General features: G+C 40.7%; 1 protein-coding gene across 17 annotated transcripts in view; it reads right to left on the bottom strand.

The window, feature by feature from the left end:
- Positions 1-5,340: 5,340 nt before the first annotated feature.
- SEMA6D (semaphorin 6D) overlaps positions 5,341-14,515 on the bottom strand; it is a 790,451-nt gene continuing 781,276 nt past the window's right edge. For 9 of the 17 annotated variants that reach the window (XM_060174602.1, XM_060174601.1, XM_060174597.1 and 6 more), the window contains 6 exons: positions 13,727-13,867; positions 13,556-13,633; positions 13,046-13,146; positions 12,571-12,627; positions 10,850-11,017; positions 5,341-9,059 (listed from right to left, as the gene is read on the bottom strand). In XM_060174602.1, coding sequence (XP_060030585.1) covers positions 7,771-9,059; positions 10,850-11,017; positions 12,571-12,627; positions 13,046-13,146; positions 13,556-13,633; positions 13,727-13,867 — 1,834 coding nt within the window. In that variant the 3' untranslated portion in view covers positions 5,341-7,770. The remainder of the gene's footprint in view (positions 9,060-10,849; positions 11,018-12,570; positions 12,628-13,045; positions 13,147-13,555; positions 13,634-13,726; positions 13,868-14,515) is intronic. The other 8 variants (XM_060174603.1, XM_007517309.3, XM_060174606.1 and 5 more) reach the window with 7 other exon arrangements.

Here is a 14,515-nt window from a genome sequence, read left to right as displayed (position 1 = left end):
AATCTCTGCCTACCAGAAGGATTGGTAGCTCAAAGCATAAAAAAATAAACAAATAACCAGTGCCCTTTAAGATCAAGTGTGACTCCTTTAGCTGCCCCAGTCACAGGGAATTGTTGGAAAGTTATGATAATGTTTAAAACTCATCCCAGATCAATATGAAAAAAAAAATCCCCAAATTAAAAGTGTAGAGAATTCTCCCAGAGACTCTCTGCAGAGATACCACAAAACTCAAGGTGGGTGCAGTGTGAACAGGATCCTTCCAATCCCCCTGAATTCAGTCTCCTTAGTTCCTTTCAACCAGAAGCATGTCAGCTTAATCCATGAATTTTTTTCTCCCCAAGCAATTGATTTCGTATATTACTTCCACTGGTCCCAGCTTATGAATGGTTTCACTGACTTTCATTTTTCACTAAATGCTTGGCATGTATGCTTGGATACTACAGGAAGTATTGGAGAGAGACCTTCCTTTCTGACTGGACACTGATACTCCCTATCAAGCATCTCATTGAGAATAGTGGTCTGTGCACCAGGCCTGAATATGAGTAGATGTGAAATAAGCCAGATTTTTCAATTGGCTGTCATCTGTATTTTCATAGCTGTCATAGTCACTGACCTCAATCGTCAGACTCTGAAAATGGGAGTGACAATCATATCCTTTTCCAACAAAGTCCATGTCAAAGATGGATTGAATTGGGCTCAAAAGTAGAAAGAAAAAGAGAAAAACCCAAAAGTCCTAAGAGAAGCCCTTGCAAACAAGCCAAGTGCTGATACTCATTCTCTAAGGGCTTTATGGATGATCTCATCATGTCTAAACAAAAAAGGAGGAAACTCCATTCAGACAAGATCAGTGGTTGATCAGAAAATCAACTGTGAGCAAAGTTTTCTATGAAGCCCCAGGGTAGATGCATATAATGTACAAGGTGGGCTGGGGAGATAGCATATGGGTAAGCAGAAGATTTCATGCTTGAGGCATCAGGTTCAAACCCCAGCACTACTCACAAGCCAGAGCTGAAGGGTGCTCTTGTATCTTTCTGTATCTCTTTCATTAAAATAAAATATTATAACTCAATTACTTGACTAAATGTACATGTTTCATCTTGCATTCACAAATGTCCTCTTGGAATTACTGTACTTGGAGCATTGGTCTGCCCTCCCATAGCTATGGCCACGCGTCACTTCAGTGGGAAATCAACACCTCAGATATAGGCAAAACCTCAGTGGCACTGTTTTCAAGAGCCTTGAAAACACATATGCCAGTGTCTACTTTATTGAACAACATAGAACTTGAACGTTCACTCCAGCAAAGACAGTTCCTTAAGGCAGGACTTGCTCTCCACTGCCACATTTTTTTTTCTTTTCACAACTGACCTCAAGCCAATGTTTATAAGAGCATTGGGTGGGTCTGTTTTATCCAAATGAGGAGCAGGCCCAAGAAATGGCATATATGAAATGATGACTTACTGGCATACATGGCCTCACTCAGACCCAGAGGAAGTGACTCAAATGAGCCACCATGCAGGCAACAAAGTGATGCTATCAGTCAGTAATCAATAGCTAATTTCTAGAAGAAAGTTATCAAAGGATGGGATCTAGAAATCTTCTATTTTCCTGTACACACTGCTTGATGGTTTAAATATCTAGGATTTGACTGCTCTACCCCAGTGCCTTAGCCGAGATTCCCTATGAATTAAAGATTGATTTTATTATAGTTCCATTTCCTTCAGCTTATGGTATCACATCTATTTGATAAAGAATGCAACACTGGCAGAGATTTAAGTCTTTTGCATGTTATATATGCAAAAAGGGTAGACATCAGATCTAGACCCAAGCTAAATGGCTTAAAATGCATTCTTTATCATGCCTTATTTTATTACTAATCTCATATTTGTCTCACATCTAATAGGGAATTGGCCTTGCCCATCCATAAAACGAGCTACAAACCAAGCCATTGAAAGAGCGGTATTTAAGCACAGCAGTCATAAAATAAGTAACTGAATCATAGAGTTGACAGATACCATAGAACTGTCAAGAGAAATGGATGTGGAACCATCTCTTCAAAAGTGAGCGAACGAGTGGAGAAGAGTGTAGTGCCGCAAAGTTGCCGGATGAATGGAGTCAGGACTAGGCAGAACCCTGTTTGGATACCTTGTCTTTTGTGTTTCTCTGATGAAAGGATAGAGTAGAAGAGCTGGGAGAGGCAGGGAGAAAGATGGCCTCTTTCAGAAGACAGGAAAGTGAGTGCTCTTGGTACCTGGCTATTATCTAGGTCATCTGTCACCACCTTGTATGGGACACTTCCTGTTCTCTCAGCCTGTTGAGGCAACACCATTGGGATTCCACCAGGCCCGCAAATTGCCACGTTCCAGAGAAACTTACATGAGCAATTGGTGAGATACACTGGCCCAGTGCACAGTAGTGGTCTGTCATGGTTAATTCATCACACATTTATCTTTCTTTGTAATATTCTCCATATATAAGTATATATATGTATATATATATGGATATTTATTTATTATTGGATAGAGACAAAGAGAATTTGAGAGGGGAAGGAGAGACAGGGAAAGAGAAAGAGAGATACCTGCAACTCAGCTTCACCACTTGCGAAGCTTTCCTCCTGCAAGTGGAGACCAGGAGCTTGAGCTTGAACCTGGATCCTTTTGAACTGTAATGTGAGCACTTAACCAGGTGTACCACAGCCTGCCCCTCCCCCTTATATTTTCTAAAATACAGAAGTTCCAAGGTCTCTATACCCACTTCTCTCAAATGGCATGTAAACAGTTATCCTGATGAGTCAGAGATGTGATTTCAGGGCTTATAAATCTCCCCCCCAAATAAGGAAAAATGAAATCGAGCTGTTTGTTGTATTCATTTGAAAATGGACAATATTTACAAAGGCTGACCATCCATTTTAGGAAGAAAAAGAAAATATATGACCTAGGAAAGCAAGGAGAATCGCCATTCGATATAGATGACACCCCAATAACAGAAACAGACAATGTTCCTGAAAGAGAACACAATACTCAAGAAATCCTGGGAGGAACATGAACATGGCTGACTGTCTATGTATCTCGTCTCTGCATTCATTCATCCCAAATCTAAGAGTTACAATTTTTCTCCTACCAGTCAGTGGCAATGAGAGGCAACCTCATTTCCAGCAAGGCGTGATGGCTCCAAGGGCTTACACAGACTTCCTACAATGGTGGAACAGGGTTAAGAGATTCCAGGGTTTGCTCTGTGTTAGTAGCACTGTCTTGCTACCTACATACACATCTACATTGTCAGGTTAGCTGTTGGGAAGCACAAATCTGGTAACCTCATCCCAACATACATCTCTGGCAGAAGATCAATTGCATAGAGAGTCTCCTAAAAGCAGAACGTTCTTTGTAAGAACTACAAAAGGATGAACTTGGGTTTGTAGGCTTTTGCTTTATTGAACTTGCTTTCTTTTTGTTATTTTTTAAAATTATCTTTATGAGATAGAGACAGAGAGAAATTGAGAGGAAGGGGGAAGTAGAGAGGGAGAGAGAGAGAGAGAGAGAGAGAGAGAGAGAGAGACCTGCAGCACTGCTTCGCCACTCACGAACCTTTGCCCCTGCAGGTGGGGATCTGGGCCTCGAATCGGGGCATTGCACTCAACCAGGTGTGCCACCACCTACCCCCAACCCTGCCCAGTATGCATGGACTTGCTTTACTAACCTTCCCAAATGACCTTTTTTGTCTCCCCAAAGTCATCTGTGCTAAGATACCCTATTTAAAAATGATGGCTAGTTAGACAGAATGTAAGGCTCTCTCCCATACATGCAGGAGCTAAAGGTGGTATTAATGTATTACTCTATACTTCTATCAATCTGCCTCATGCCTGTCCTAGCCACTGAAGAAGTCAGAGGTAGGATGACTTCTTCCTGCTCTAGTAATATATTAAAAGATACACAGTCCCTCCATTAATATTTTCCCTCCTCTCATCGAAGGATTTCCACAGATTCTTGCTATTAGCTCTAAACTAGAGCATGATATATGAATAAAGCAGAGGCCTGATATTAATGAAGCACTCCTTATTAGAGGAGAGAGTGTAGTTCAAACAGGTCCATTGCAACTTCTGCTCCTCTGCTACTCTTTTTTCTTTCTTTCTTCCTTTGTTTCATTCTTTTTCTTTCTTCTTTCTTTCCTTTCTTCCTTCCTTCATTTCTGTTTTTTCTCTCCTTCCTTCCTTCCTTCCTTCCTTCCTTCCTTCCTTCCTTCCTTCCTTCCTTCCTTCCTAATAAAATGTACAGCTGCACTGTGGTCAGCAGCTGCTGCAAACTGTCTCTGAGGTGACACAACACCCTAAACACCCACCCACAAGGCAGTGCCACCCATTCATTCCATGCTGAGCGGAAAACCAAGTGGAACCATAGTTATATCCTCCAGTTAAAGATTTGGGGAAGAAATCTCTTAACACATTCTATTCAATCACAAAAGAAGAATTGAGAATAACTAAGGAAGGAAAAATGCCCCCAGGACTTATGTATGCAAGGTATAATTTTGGAGTAACATGGCTTCCAAGGGGGGAATACAAATTCATCTTCAAGCGGGAATACAAATAGTGAATTTTAGAGATGTTTGTTGAACTCAGTGAGGAGGCCAATGTGAACCACTTGGACACTTGCCTGGGGCATCTCACCATCAATTCAGTATCGTTCATCTGTTTTCTGGATAGTTCCTATATTTATGAGCTCTACCCCTCAGATTTATTCTTCTGCAAAAAAAAAAAAGTTATAACTGTAGCCAGATCACACAATATTCCAGATGAGACTATTCTGGTAGCCTTTCAATATGTTCTTGTGTTCAATTCCTAGTACTACATATGTGAAAGTGATGCTCTAGTTCTCACATTCTCTATGTAAGTCAGTCAATACATCTTTTACTTTGGCCTCTGGATCTTGTGCATGAAGTTTCACTGCTTTTGTGCCAATTTTCAGATAGACAGAAAGGGGCAGAGAGGGATGGGGTAGGCATTACTGCCTAGCTTTTCCCAATGTGTTGCCAGGGGCCACAGCATGATAAGATAGAGAAGTTCTACCAAGTTAAGTCATCTCTGATGCCCACAAATATATATATCATATATATGATTTTTTTTTAAATAAGAAATTCTCTGTGGCCTGGGAAGAAGGTACAGTGGATAACACGTTGGTCTCTCAAACATGAGGTTTTGATTTCAATCCCTGGTTCTGCCCTCCCCCCATAAATAAATAAATAGATAAACAAATAAATCTTAAAAAAAGAAGTTTCACTGCTAATTGATGCCACATCTTTAAAAAGTGATATATTCACTATAAACCTCTTCAATGTCAAAAGGCAAGGTATAATGATTTGTATATTTTATTTTGACTTTACATGCGGTGTTAAAAACCCAAAGTACATATTATTTACACTTCCACAATACAAGTTTACAAGATATCTATACATGTTAAAGTACTCTATAAAACAGTATAGAGCCTTCACTTTAGGGTTACTTTTTATGCCGTACCATTAAAAAAGATACAATCTGTGTTTACCTTTGCACAAATGGATAAAGCATTTAAAAATTAAATTAACAGGATAGAGACTAGATTTATTTTTATGTTAGAAATCTCAACATAAATACTGATAGAACTCACATTACAAACTACAAGGCAGCACAATGTTACAAAATGTTATCGGGGGGAGGGGTCACATAGATGTTACTGTTCCTGTTTTCCGCACGCCAGGATTAATATTGGTAAGGTGAATTCAAACACGTTTGTCGGCAGTGGACTGAGTAGTGTTTACTGTTGGTTGGTTTAACTTATTATTAATCTGTGAGATTTTAGTTGCTAAGCTGAAGTGTTTCAAGAACAGAAGGTTTAGCTTTTGTGGTTCCAGAGATCTCAGGGCATCACGTTCTTTAGAAATTAATATTTCTCAAAGGGGGGAAAAAGGGATAGCTTTTTCAGTATTCTACATACATTCTGTATAAAAATGCTCTGGTCTCTGCAACCCGTCCTCCCTAAAGTAGTATATGTCACCAGAATTATTATGACATCAGTTGAACTCGTTTGTGTGACGGAGTCAGGAGCACTCGTCTGCCTGGATACTTTCTAGATAGATTCGGTTCACATTAATTGAAACAGTCACTGGCTCTGCACTCCAGCTACTGTAAGTGGTTCTGCAAAACTATGTCCAAATGACTTTATGGTTTCCGCAGGGGTTGCCTTCCTCGAGAAACCTCAATGGCCTTCACATTATCACTGAGTCATCCTTAGGAAAGCAGGAGTGGAATGTTTAGTGTGGCCAAGGACACACTGCTGCTATTGGGGTGTACTGTTTTACAATTAGCTGTTCTCATGATCTTTCTTTTTCCAGTCTTTTTTTTTTCAGGTGCTGGTTGAAAAACATTTATGACTGGCACTCAGTAACTGATGTGCTCTACTGAAAACACTTGACATTATCTTAGTACTTCTATCGTTCTCATGAATAAGGCACAAAATGCACAGATTCAGGTAAACTCACATGTAATATTTACAGTATATTGTCATTACCTGCATGACTTAGGAGAAAACGCTCACATAACACAACATATACAACATGATTGTACCTCTGTTAGGTTTTCATAGACTACTTTTGTTAAGCCAATTACAATTCCTTTCACATTATTATCATTATTTTTTTTGTCTTTTGCTTTGTTTTTGATCTTCAGGGGTCAAAGTAGTTAAAGAAAGAGAAAGTTTATTAAAGGAAAACAAAACAATCAAAATAAAACCTGATTAGTGCATCCACAGTTAGTGGAGTGATTCTGGCTTGAATTCACAATGGACAGGTAATATCAGTACTGAATACTGGTGGCTAAATCAAGAATACCTCTTAGTATCTCTGTCTCCTTAAGCTGTAATAGATTTGTTTTAAATGAATAGCAGCACAAAATTACCTAGAACTCTTACATTCTGGCTTTAGGCACCACAGAACCAAGCTAATAATTTTGATGGTCAAATCCACCTCAGTTTTATCTCCTTCTCAACACTGAATCCAGTGGAGCGTTGTGGGGAGAAGTCATTGTTTCCTGTTCAGTCATGCTCAGTGTGAACAATTCCATAGCACAAACAGACATAATGGGCACCTCAACAAATCCTAGTGAGTACAGAACTCAGACACACAAGCTCGCAGGTACACACACACACACACACACACACACACACACACACACACACACACTCAGTATAGTTCATTGGTGGCCTGAAAAAAGTGCCACACATGAAAAAATGCTACAATTTGGGTCAAATACAGATTTTTTTTTTTTTTTAGCAAATTGTTTGGTAATCTACAAGTTTGTTTGAAACATTACCTTTTTTTTTTTTTTTTGACATTTGTGCAAGAGGCAAGGTGAATGCATACATAATAAAATGTTCACATTTAATGGGAAGACCACACAACAGCAGTCTAAATCCAACCCATTTTCAAGTATTTGCTTACAGATTCTTCTGAGTACTGTATCAGCATTTTATACTGGTAAGGTTGCCCCTTAGAGCTACACATCTCTTTAGGTTCAAACAAAAGAAATGGAATGACCAGCATCTTCCTTTGTTTTCTGACAAGTACACAGAAGCCTTGTTGTAGTAGCTACATGTGGCAAGTTCTGATGCTGCCAAAGTTAGGAGGAGTTTCTTTGGCCACTTGGCTCTCTTAAAATACAAGTAAGTCTCTTATCTTAAGGTACCCTTACAACACCCTCACAACATGGACAGAAGAAAGCCACATGGGAAATAGCACACTTGAGGCTTAGTAAGTGTATTTGTTCAGTGGTCTGACAGATGTGGTTTGAGGAACAAATGAAGGCTTTGGTGGCACATCAGGTTTTAAGGATGGTGTCCTCTTTAGTCCCGTCCTAGGAAGGGTGCCATTACTGGTATAACTGCTCTGTCGGGAGAGGGAAGGCTGCAGGTGAACACTCACTGGTGTTCCCTGAATATAATCCACCTTTGCCCCCATGGGGGTGGGCATGTATCCGCCACGGTTCATACTAGGTTGTCTAGACAACAAAACACCATTGGGTGAGTTTAAGTTTTTAGGCATAGCAGATATAGAGTGCCTCTGGGAGGAATTTTTGTGATAACCCCTTTGTCTTTCCAGAGAAGTCATTGGGACTCCAGGAGTGGTAGGAACATCCACTCTCTTGGTTGGGCTATTTCTGGGGAGAGTTGAAGGTGGAGAATAAAGGGATGCCTCCCGGTTGGGGACCTTGGGTGGGACCTCAGACATAGGTCCCACGGGATCCAGCATGAGGGTCTGGTGGGCCATCTGGATATCGCCCATGATCGCTTTGGAGTTACTGTTGGGGTCATTGAGATGTTTCAGGAGATCATTGAGGGTATTTCTGGAATCCACGGAACGACGGTGATCCCTTTTACTGGATGATTTGGGAAGAGGGTGGTCAGTGTTTTGAAGCTTCTTTTCAGCTTTGTGAGCATTAGAGTTTGAGAAGGATGTGTTGTAGTCATGGGTAGCATTAGGAAGAACAATGGCGCTGGGGATATGTCCATGACTTAGTGGGGAGTGGGGTGGAGGACTAGAAGGGAAAAACTGGGGGACTTCTTTCCTTGAAGCCCCATGGCCATGGGCCTTTTCTGAGTGGCTTTTCATAGCCTGCAGGGTCTTCTGGTGAAGCACAGGTGTAGATTCAGGTGTGGGAAGAGCAGCCAGCTCGGGAGGCTGACCTCGATGTTCCATCACCATGGATTTTGTATCTCCATTGGGCGGCAACTCTTTGCGACTGGTCAGTAGGTTGCTGTACAATTTGGGAGAGTCGATATTCTGTTGATATTCCTTGACTGGACTGTCAAAGAGACCATTCAATTTGGCAAAACTTCCACTGGAGTCTGTGCACGACTGAGCAGATTCTGCATCCTTATGGATCTTCCTGTTTTTCCGAACGTACATGTCACGGTAGCAATATACTGCCACCCCTGCAATGAACGCACCCAAAACAAAAGCAGCAAAGACACAGGTGATGAGGACATTCATGTGGACCATCTGGTTGGACTCTCCAGACTGGACTTCCCATCGGACACCTGCAATAGACACACAGGAAGAATCTGAGTGAGGTGCTTCTTTGAAATGATATTAGCCAGCAAATGGCTCCCATTGAGGCAATGCTCACTTCACAGGGTCCATATGCTTAGCTTGAAGGCTCAGGGAGACTCTCAGGTTCCATATATGTATTCTTCTATGCATACAAGAGTTCCCAGAGACAGATATGATCGTTGCAAATGCCAGAAAAACCCTAAGCTCCCCCCTGATCCGTATTAGTCTTTCTCCCCCACTCATCTTTAATAGCTATTTATACTCTTAGACAGTTTAAGAGTTTCTGCCTACAATTAAAATTTAAAAAATGTATATATTTCCCACTTAAACTCATGAAATATTTGCCTCATTATATTCTCCTAATTCATAACTCAAAGCTAAAGGACAGTTATTGGGATCAGGGAAATGTATGAATTGGCATAGATATATATCATGTTACCATAATTATGCTAGTACAATTATGCTATCTTAAGTGAAACAGAACCACAGGATTGATACACAATTTAAATCTTCTGTCTAACCACTGTTAGCTACATTTATAGACTGTTCATGTCTGCTTTAACTTTGTGAAAAATAAAATAACACCAATCCCAATCTTTCATTCCATCTTGAGGTGAAGCACTCTTAAACTGCCTACTGCAAAAGAAGTCCATCCAGTCTAAGGAAATAGCAATAGTATTCATCAGTTAAGTCATACTACTCAAATATCTTGAGGTATTTAAGAAATGTTTAAGTTAGACTGAAAAAAAAAAGGAGTGAATTAGTTTGTAATTATTGGGCTTTTTAATGCAACCACAGACATCTAACAGTCAAAGAAATGTTAGTTTCAGAGGTACCAAGTCTGTTACATGCTATAAATATAGCTATCCCAGAATCCAGTGAGTCAGAGTGATTTTGAAGAGTCTATCACTTTAGGTTAGTTACTAATACAGTGGAAAATTAGTTGTTCGTAATGGGGTTCAAGGTTATGGAAGTCAGTGTTACTGTGAGAAATTAAGAAAGCAAAGGTGAAAACATGGTATTGCTAAAGAAAACAAAAGGGGATGATCACAAAATTGTTTATAAGGAAAACATACAAAACCAAAATCAATAGATGTAAATCATAAATGACAATGCACTGTCATAAAAACTGATTGGAAACCTGATACCATAGTCCAGAAAACACTGAAGAACAGGATTCTTTTTTTTTCCCCAGAGTAATATATTTCATAAGCAAACCCAACTGACAGCTATTTTATAAATGCTTCTATTACAGATTGAAAATGATAGTTATGAACAAGAATTTTGTTGGGTTTTATTGCTTCTGACATTCAAGCAACTTAGCACCTCACGTATCTTTTTTACATTATATGTGGAATTGCAGCTACACAAAAGGCTGGGAAAGGCTCTGAGACAAAACATCTGATATCAGGATATTTGCAATGAATTAGTTTTGGTTTTTGATGTTGCTGGGGTGACCCTCGAAGTTCTGCACTTCCAGCAGACCTGGCTCAGCTTCTTCAGACAGAAACCAATACAGATTAGATTGTCTGAGTGGCTGTTTCACCAGCCCTTCCTTTAATAGCTTTCCACCTCTTTCATCTTTTAAGGAATGCACTTTGCTGTAACCACAGAGAACCCTAAGTGACCACGGCCAGGGGAGGTGGCTCTTGGAATGGGCAGCTCCATCTTGCTTTGTCTCTGGAGCACTCTGTGTCTGCACACTTGCTCCTCAAAAGTGCTAGGTGGGAATCAGGTTTCCACTCAGTGAGAGATGCGTTCTCTGCTGAGGCCTTACCCTTTGGGATATCTGACAAAGGATCAGTAAAATCAGAAGTGTTTGGGTCATCTTGAACTACAAATTTCCGGGAGCTCGTCAGTTTAGGTCTCCAGGTATCAATCACTTTAGGTGTGATTTCTGGGATACTTGCCATTGTGGTAACAGAAGAAGAGGATACCTCCATGTCTGTGGTGGCAAACACATTTTTATTAACGTGGGCAGTATCAGCAGATATTTTCTGACTGCTCTGTGGCATTTCTTTCCTTCCTCCTTTCTTTCTTTCTTTTTTCTTTTTAATGTAAAGTTTTAGGAGAATACCTGTCCTAGGGTTTTATGAAATCACAGTGGAAGAGACTACACGGGCTGCTTCCTTTGCTTGCAAGGGAAAACTAAAAAAAAAAAAAAAAAAAAAAAAAAAAAGAGGAAGAACCCCCCCAAAAAAAAACTAAAATAATTTCAGACAGATCGGTAGGGCTGACTTCAGATTAAGAGACACTCAGAACACTCCTGCAGGAGACCCTGTGGTCATTCATGTCACTTGTGAAAATAAAATAACACCCTTCCCAAAGATGAACTGAACTGCTATTTTTAACTCAGCCCTTTATAAGCCATCACTTCATTTTATTTTTGTCTGTTTTGTTTGTTTGTTTTGTTTTTTTAAGGTGCTTTCATAGATGGTTGGGAACTGAACCTCCTTCACTATGGAACCTACAGTATGAGAAACACCCGGTTGAGTCTGGTTAAACACTTGACTGAGTCCCGATATCTATCTGTGGATCGTTCACTACACTGAAGGCTCACTGTCCATGGCAAAGCGCTGAAGCTTGCCCGGCACCTTCCAAAGTGCCTAGGGAGTTTCTTTCAAAGAGTTAATAGCCACTCATGCAAACTAAGTTGCATTTGGGAGCTGAATAAGGAGGCTCTGATACAGAAAATCCACCATCTTTCCCTTCTCTTCCCCAGAAGCAGCAACAGGACTGGGAGTTACTTAACTCTAAGCTTGTCTATTACTGATTTCCACTGAATCGAATTCCCCTCACGTTGGATTTTTATGTGAAAATATCCAACATTGCACTTTAGACTGGTGCAAGTAAAAGGTCACAGATGAACTCTCCAGATCAAATACAGACAGAAGGGGCACAGAGAGTCCACTGCACACCTTCAAACATCCCAAACCAGCTGCATTCAATGGGAGTCTTTTTCACACCACCCAGACCATGATATTCAAAGGTTCCAGGGATTACCGCAAACCATTCAAAATAAATAAAGAAATAAAATGAATGAATAAAAAGATCTCTAATGCTTGTAAATACACATTTTGGGGGAAATGTGTATTTGTTCACTGGGTCTTAGGAGAAGTAAGGAGAGAAGGGGGGAGGATTATGAAATTCTGCCATCTCCTCAATGGAGATGGTTGGAAGATAACATTCACAATGCAAAGGGGTGAGAGAAAAGAGAGCTTGGGTGGCTGGGCGTGCAGCTGGAATGCAGTCTATGTTAATCCGTTGGGTTGATTTGAAAGGATGTGACTTCAGTCAAGGATGAACTGTTAACATGCTACACAGAGGTGGAGTGCTGAGTAAGAAAAAGTCTTCACGTACCACCAGTGGGGTTATGAGTGAAAGCAGAAAAATGAAAGGCTGCCAAACTGCGCAAAAGGAGGGGAGGGAAAGGGGCTGAAAATGCTGAAACTGAAGGAAATAAAAGGTTGTTAATTCAAAAAAGGAAAAAAAACTAACCAGATGTTGGACCGCCAAATATTTTGTAATCTGGTGTAGTTGAAGTAGGCAAAATTTCTAAAAGAATTAAAGGAACAAGTAATCAGTAAAAAAGTAACCAAAAAGAAAAGAAAAAAAAAATCTATGAATTCCAATGAACTCAAAAAGTCCAAAGAAAAACTATAAACAGAAAGATTAATCTACTGATTAGACTACCTATCTCTGGATTTCTGACAAAATTGTAAATGGTGAAAGGAAAAAAGAGAGAGAGAGGAGAGAGAGAGAGAGAAAGAAAGAAAGAGAGAGAGAGAGAGAGAGAAGTAAGGTTCTCCTCTAATCCATCCCCATGACCAAACAGCTCAGCTTTTGCGAAGTTTAAGTTAAAATGCTAGGTGGTATGTGTCCCGAGTCATTAAAAGGCTGGTTGTAAAGTAATGTTCACGTGCAAATGTGGTCCAAAAGGAGCGCCAGCAGGGGAAGGAAGATTCCATCTTACCATGGCAGCCCCCTAGATGGGCTGTGTTGCCGTACTCTGTGTCTTGCTCATATCCTCCAGCGCTGTGGTTATGGAAAGCAAAGAAGTCTTCAGTTAGCAGCCTTCATAGGAACACAAGTGTCAACCAGCGCAGAACCAAGAACACAGATGGATTAGTAAGAATGGGCAGAGGAAAAACGCAGACATTTCAACACAGCTTGCTAAGAGGAGTGCTTTTGTTAAAGACTGGCCCACTGGAATGCTGAACAGAGCAGCAGAGAGTTGTTTGTTTTCCACTCTCCAGCCATTTCTCTTAGGTATTTAACTTGTTTACAGTCCTCCCTTCTCCCTCCTACAGATTTGCTTTTTTTTTTTCACCTCTCCCAAACCAGTCTATGTAATACAAAAAAAAAAAAAAAAAGTGCTATTGGAAGTTTTCTAATAGTTCAAGTTCAAGAAGCCTTAGGGGAAAAGGGAAGCAGAGCTGGAAAAAAAACAAAAATCTTGGCTAGTGTGACGAAGCATACTCACAGCATCCCTGGGGTCACTCTCTCACAGCCCCCCTGGCTTAACCAACCACAGTACGGGTCGCGAGATGCAATACAAGACCTGCGGAAAACCAAACACAATGTCAATCGGATTTTCATGTCATTCAAAGGGCCTGATGCAAAGGCAAACCCAGGAGCATCTGCTTACGCTTACTTCTTACACGACGTGTACCGCTCACAGCGGCTGAGAGGGATACGGACCACGCAGCTTGAGAAGGCCACGTAGAGCGCATGATGATCTTTATCCAGCTGCAAAGAGACAACCTTTCTGTCCTCCTCGTTCTCAGCATTGCACCTGGGTTGTGGGGCACATTTGGAAGCCATTCATTTAGTGTGTCAGCAGCTGCAGGGACTATACACAAAGCCAAGTGGGGTTTGGTTGATTTCAGTTACTGGGAGCTGGTGGGGGTGGGGAGGCTTTAAGAAATATTCTTGACAGTAAGCCAGACAAATACTTAGTTTGGAGAGTAATAATTACGTGATTTGTTTTCTGCTGCTCTGCAGGCCTAGTGAACTTTCAAACTAGCCAAAGTGTTGTTCTATTTCAAAAGCAAAACATGATAGAAATGCATTTCTGAAGGCTATGTGAGACTACAGAGAAGAAGAAAGGTCATATCTAAATGTAGTGAAATCCTCCTGTGCTGGTATGTCCCTGGTGCCATCCTCAGCAACCTTTCTATACTATATATTAGATTATTCTATACTATATATTAGATTATTCTATACTATATATTTACTTCTTATTAGACAGAGACAGAGAGAAATTGAGAAGGGAGAGAGAGAGAGAGAGTGTGTGTGTGTGTGTGTGTGTGTGTGTGTGTGTGTGTGTGTGTGTGAGAGAGAGGGAGGGAAGGAGAGGGAGAGGGAGAGGGAGAGGGAGAGGGAGAGAGAGAGAGAGAGAGAGAGAGAGACCTGCAGCCCTATTTTACCACTTGTGAAGCTT

This window comes from Erinaceus europaeus, chromosome 16 (assembly GCF_950295315.1).
Source record: "Erinaceus europaeus chromosome 16, mEriEur2.1, whole genome shotgun sequence".
Classification (NCBI taxonomy): domain Eukaryota; kingdom Metazoa; phylum Chordata; class Mammalia; order Eulipotyphla; family Erinaceidae; genus Erinaceus; species Erinaceus europaeus.
This window is presented reverse-complemented; position numbering and strand designations above follow the sequence as displayed.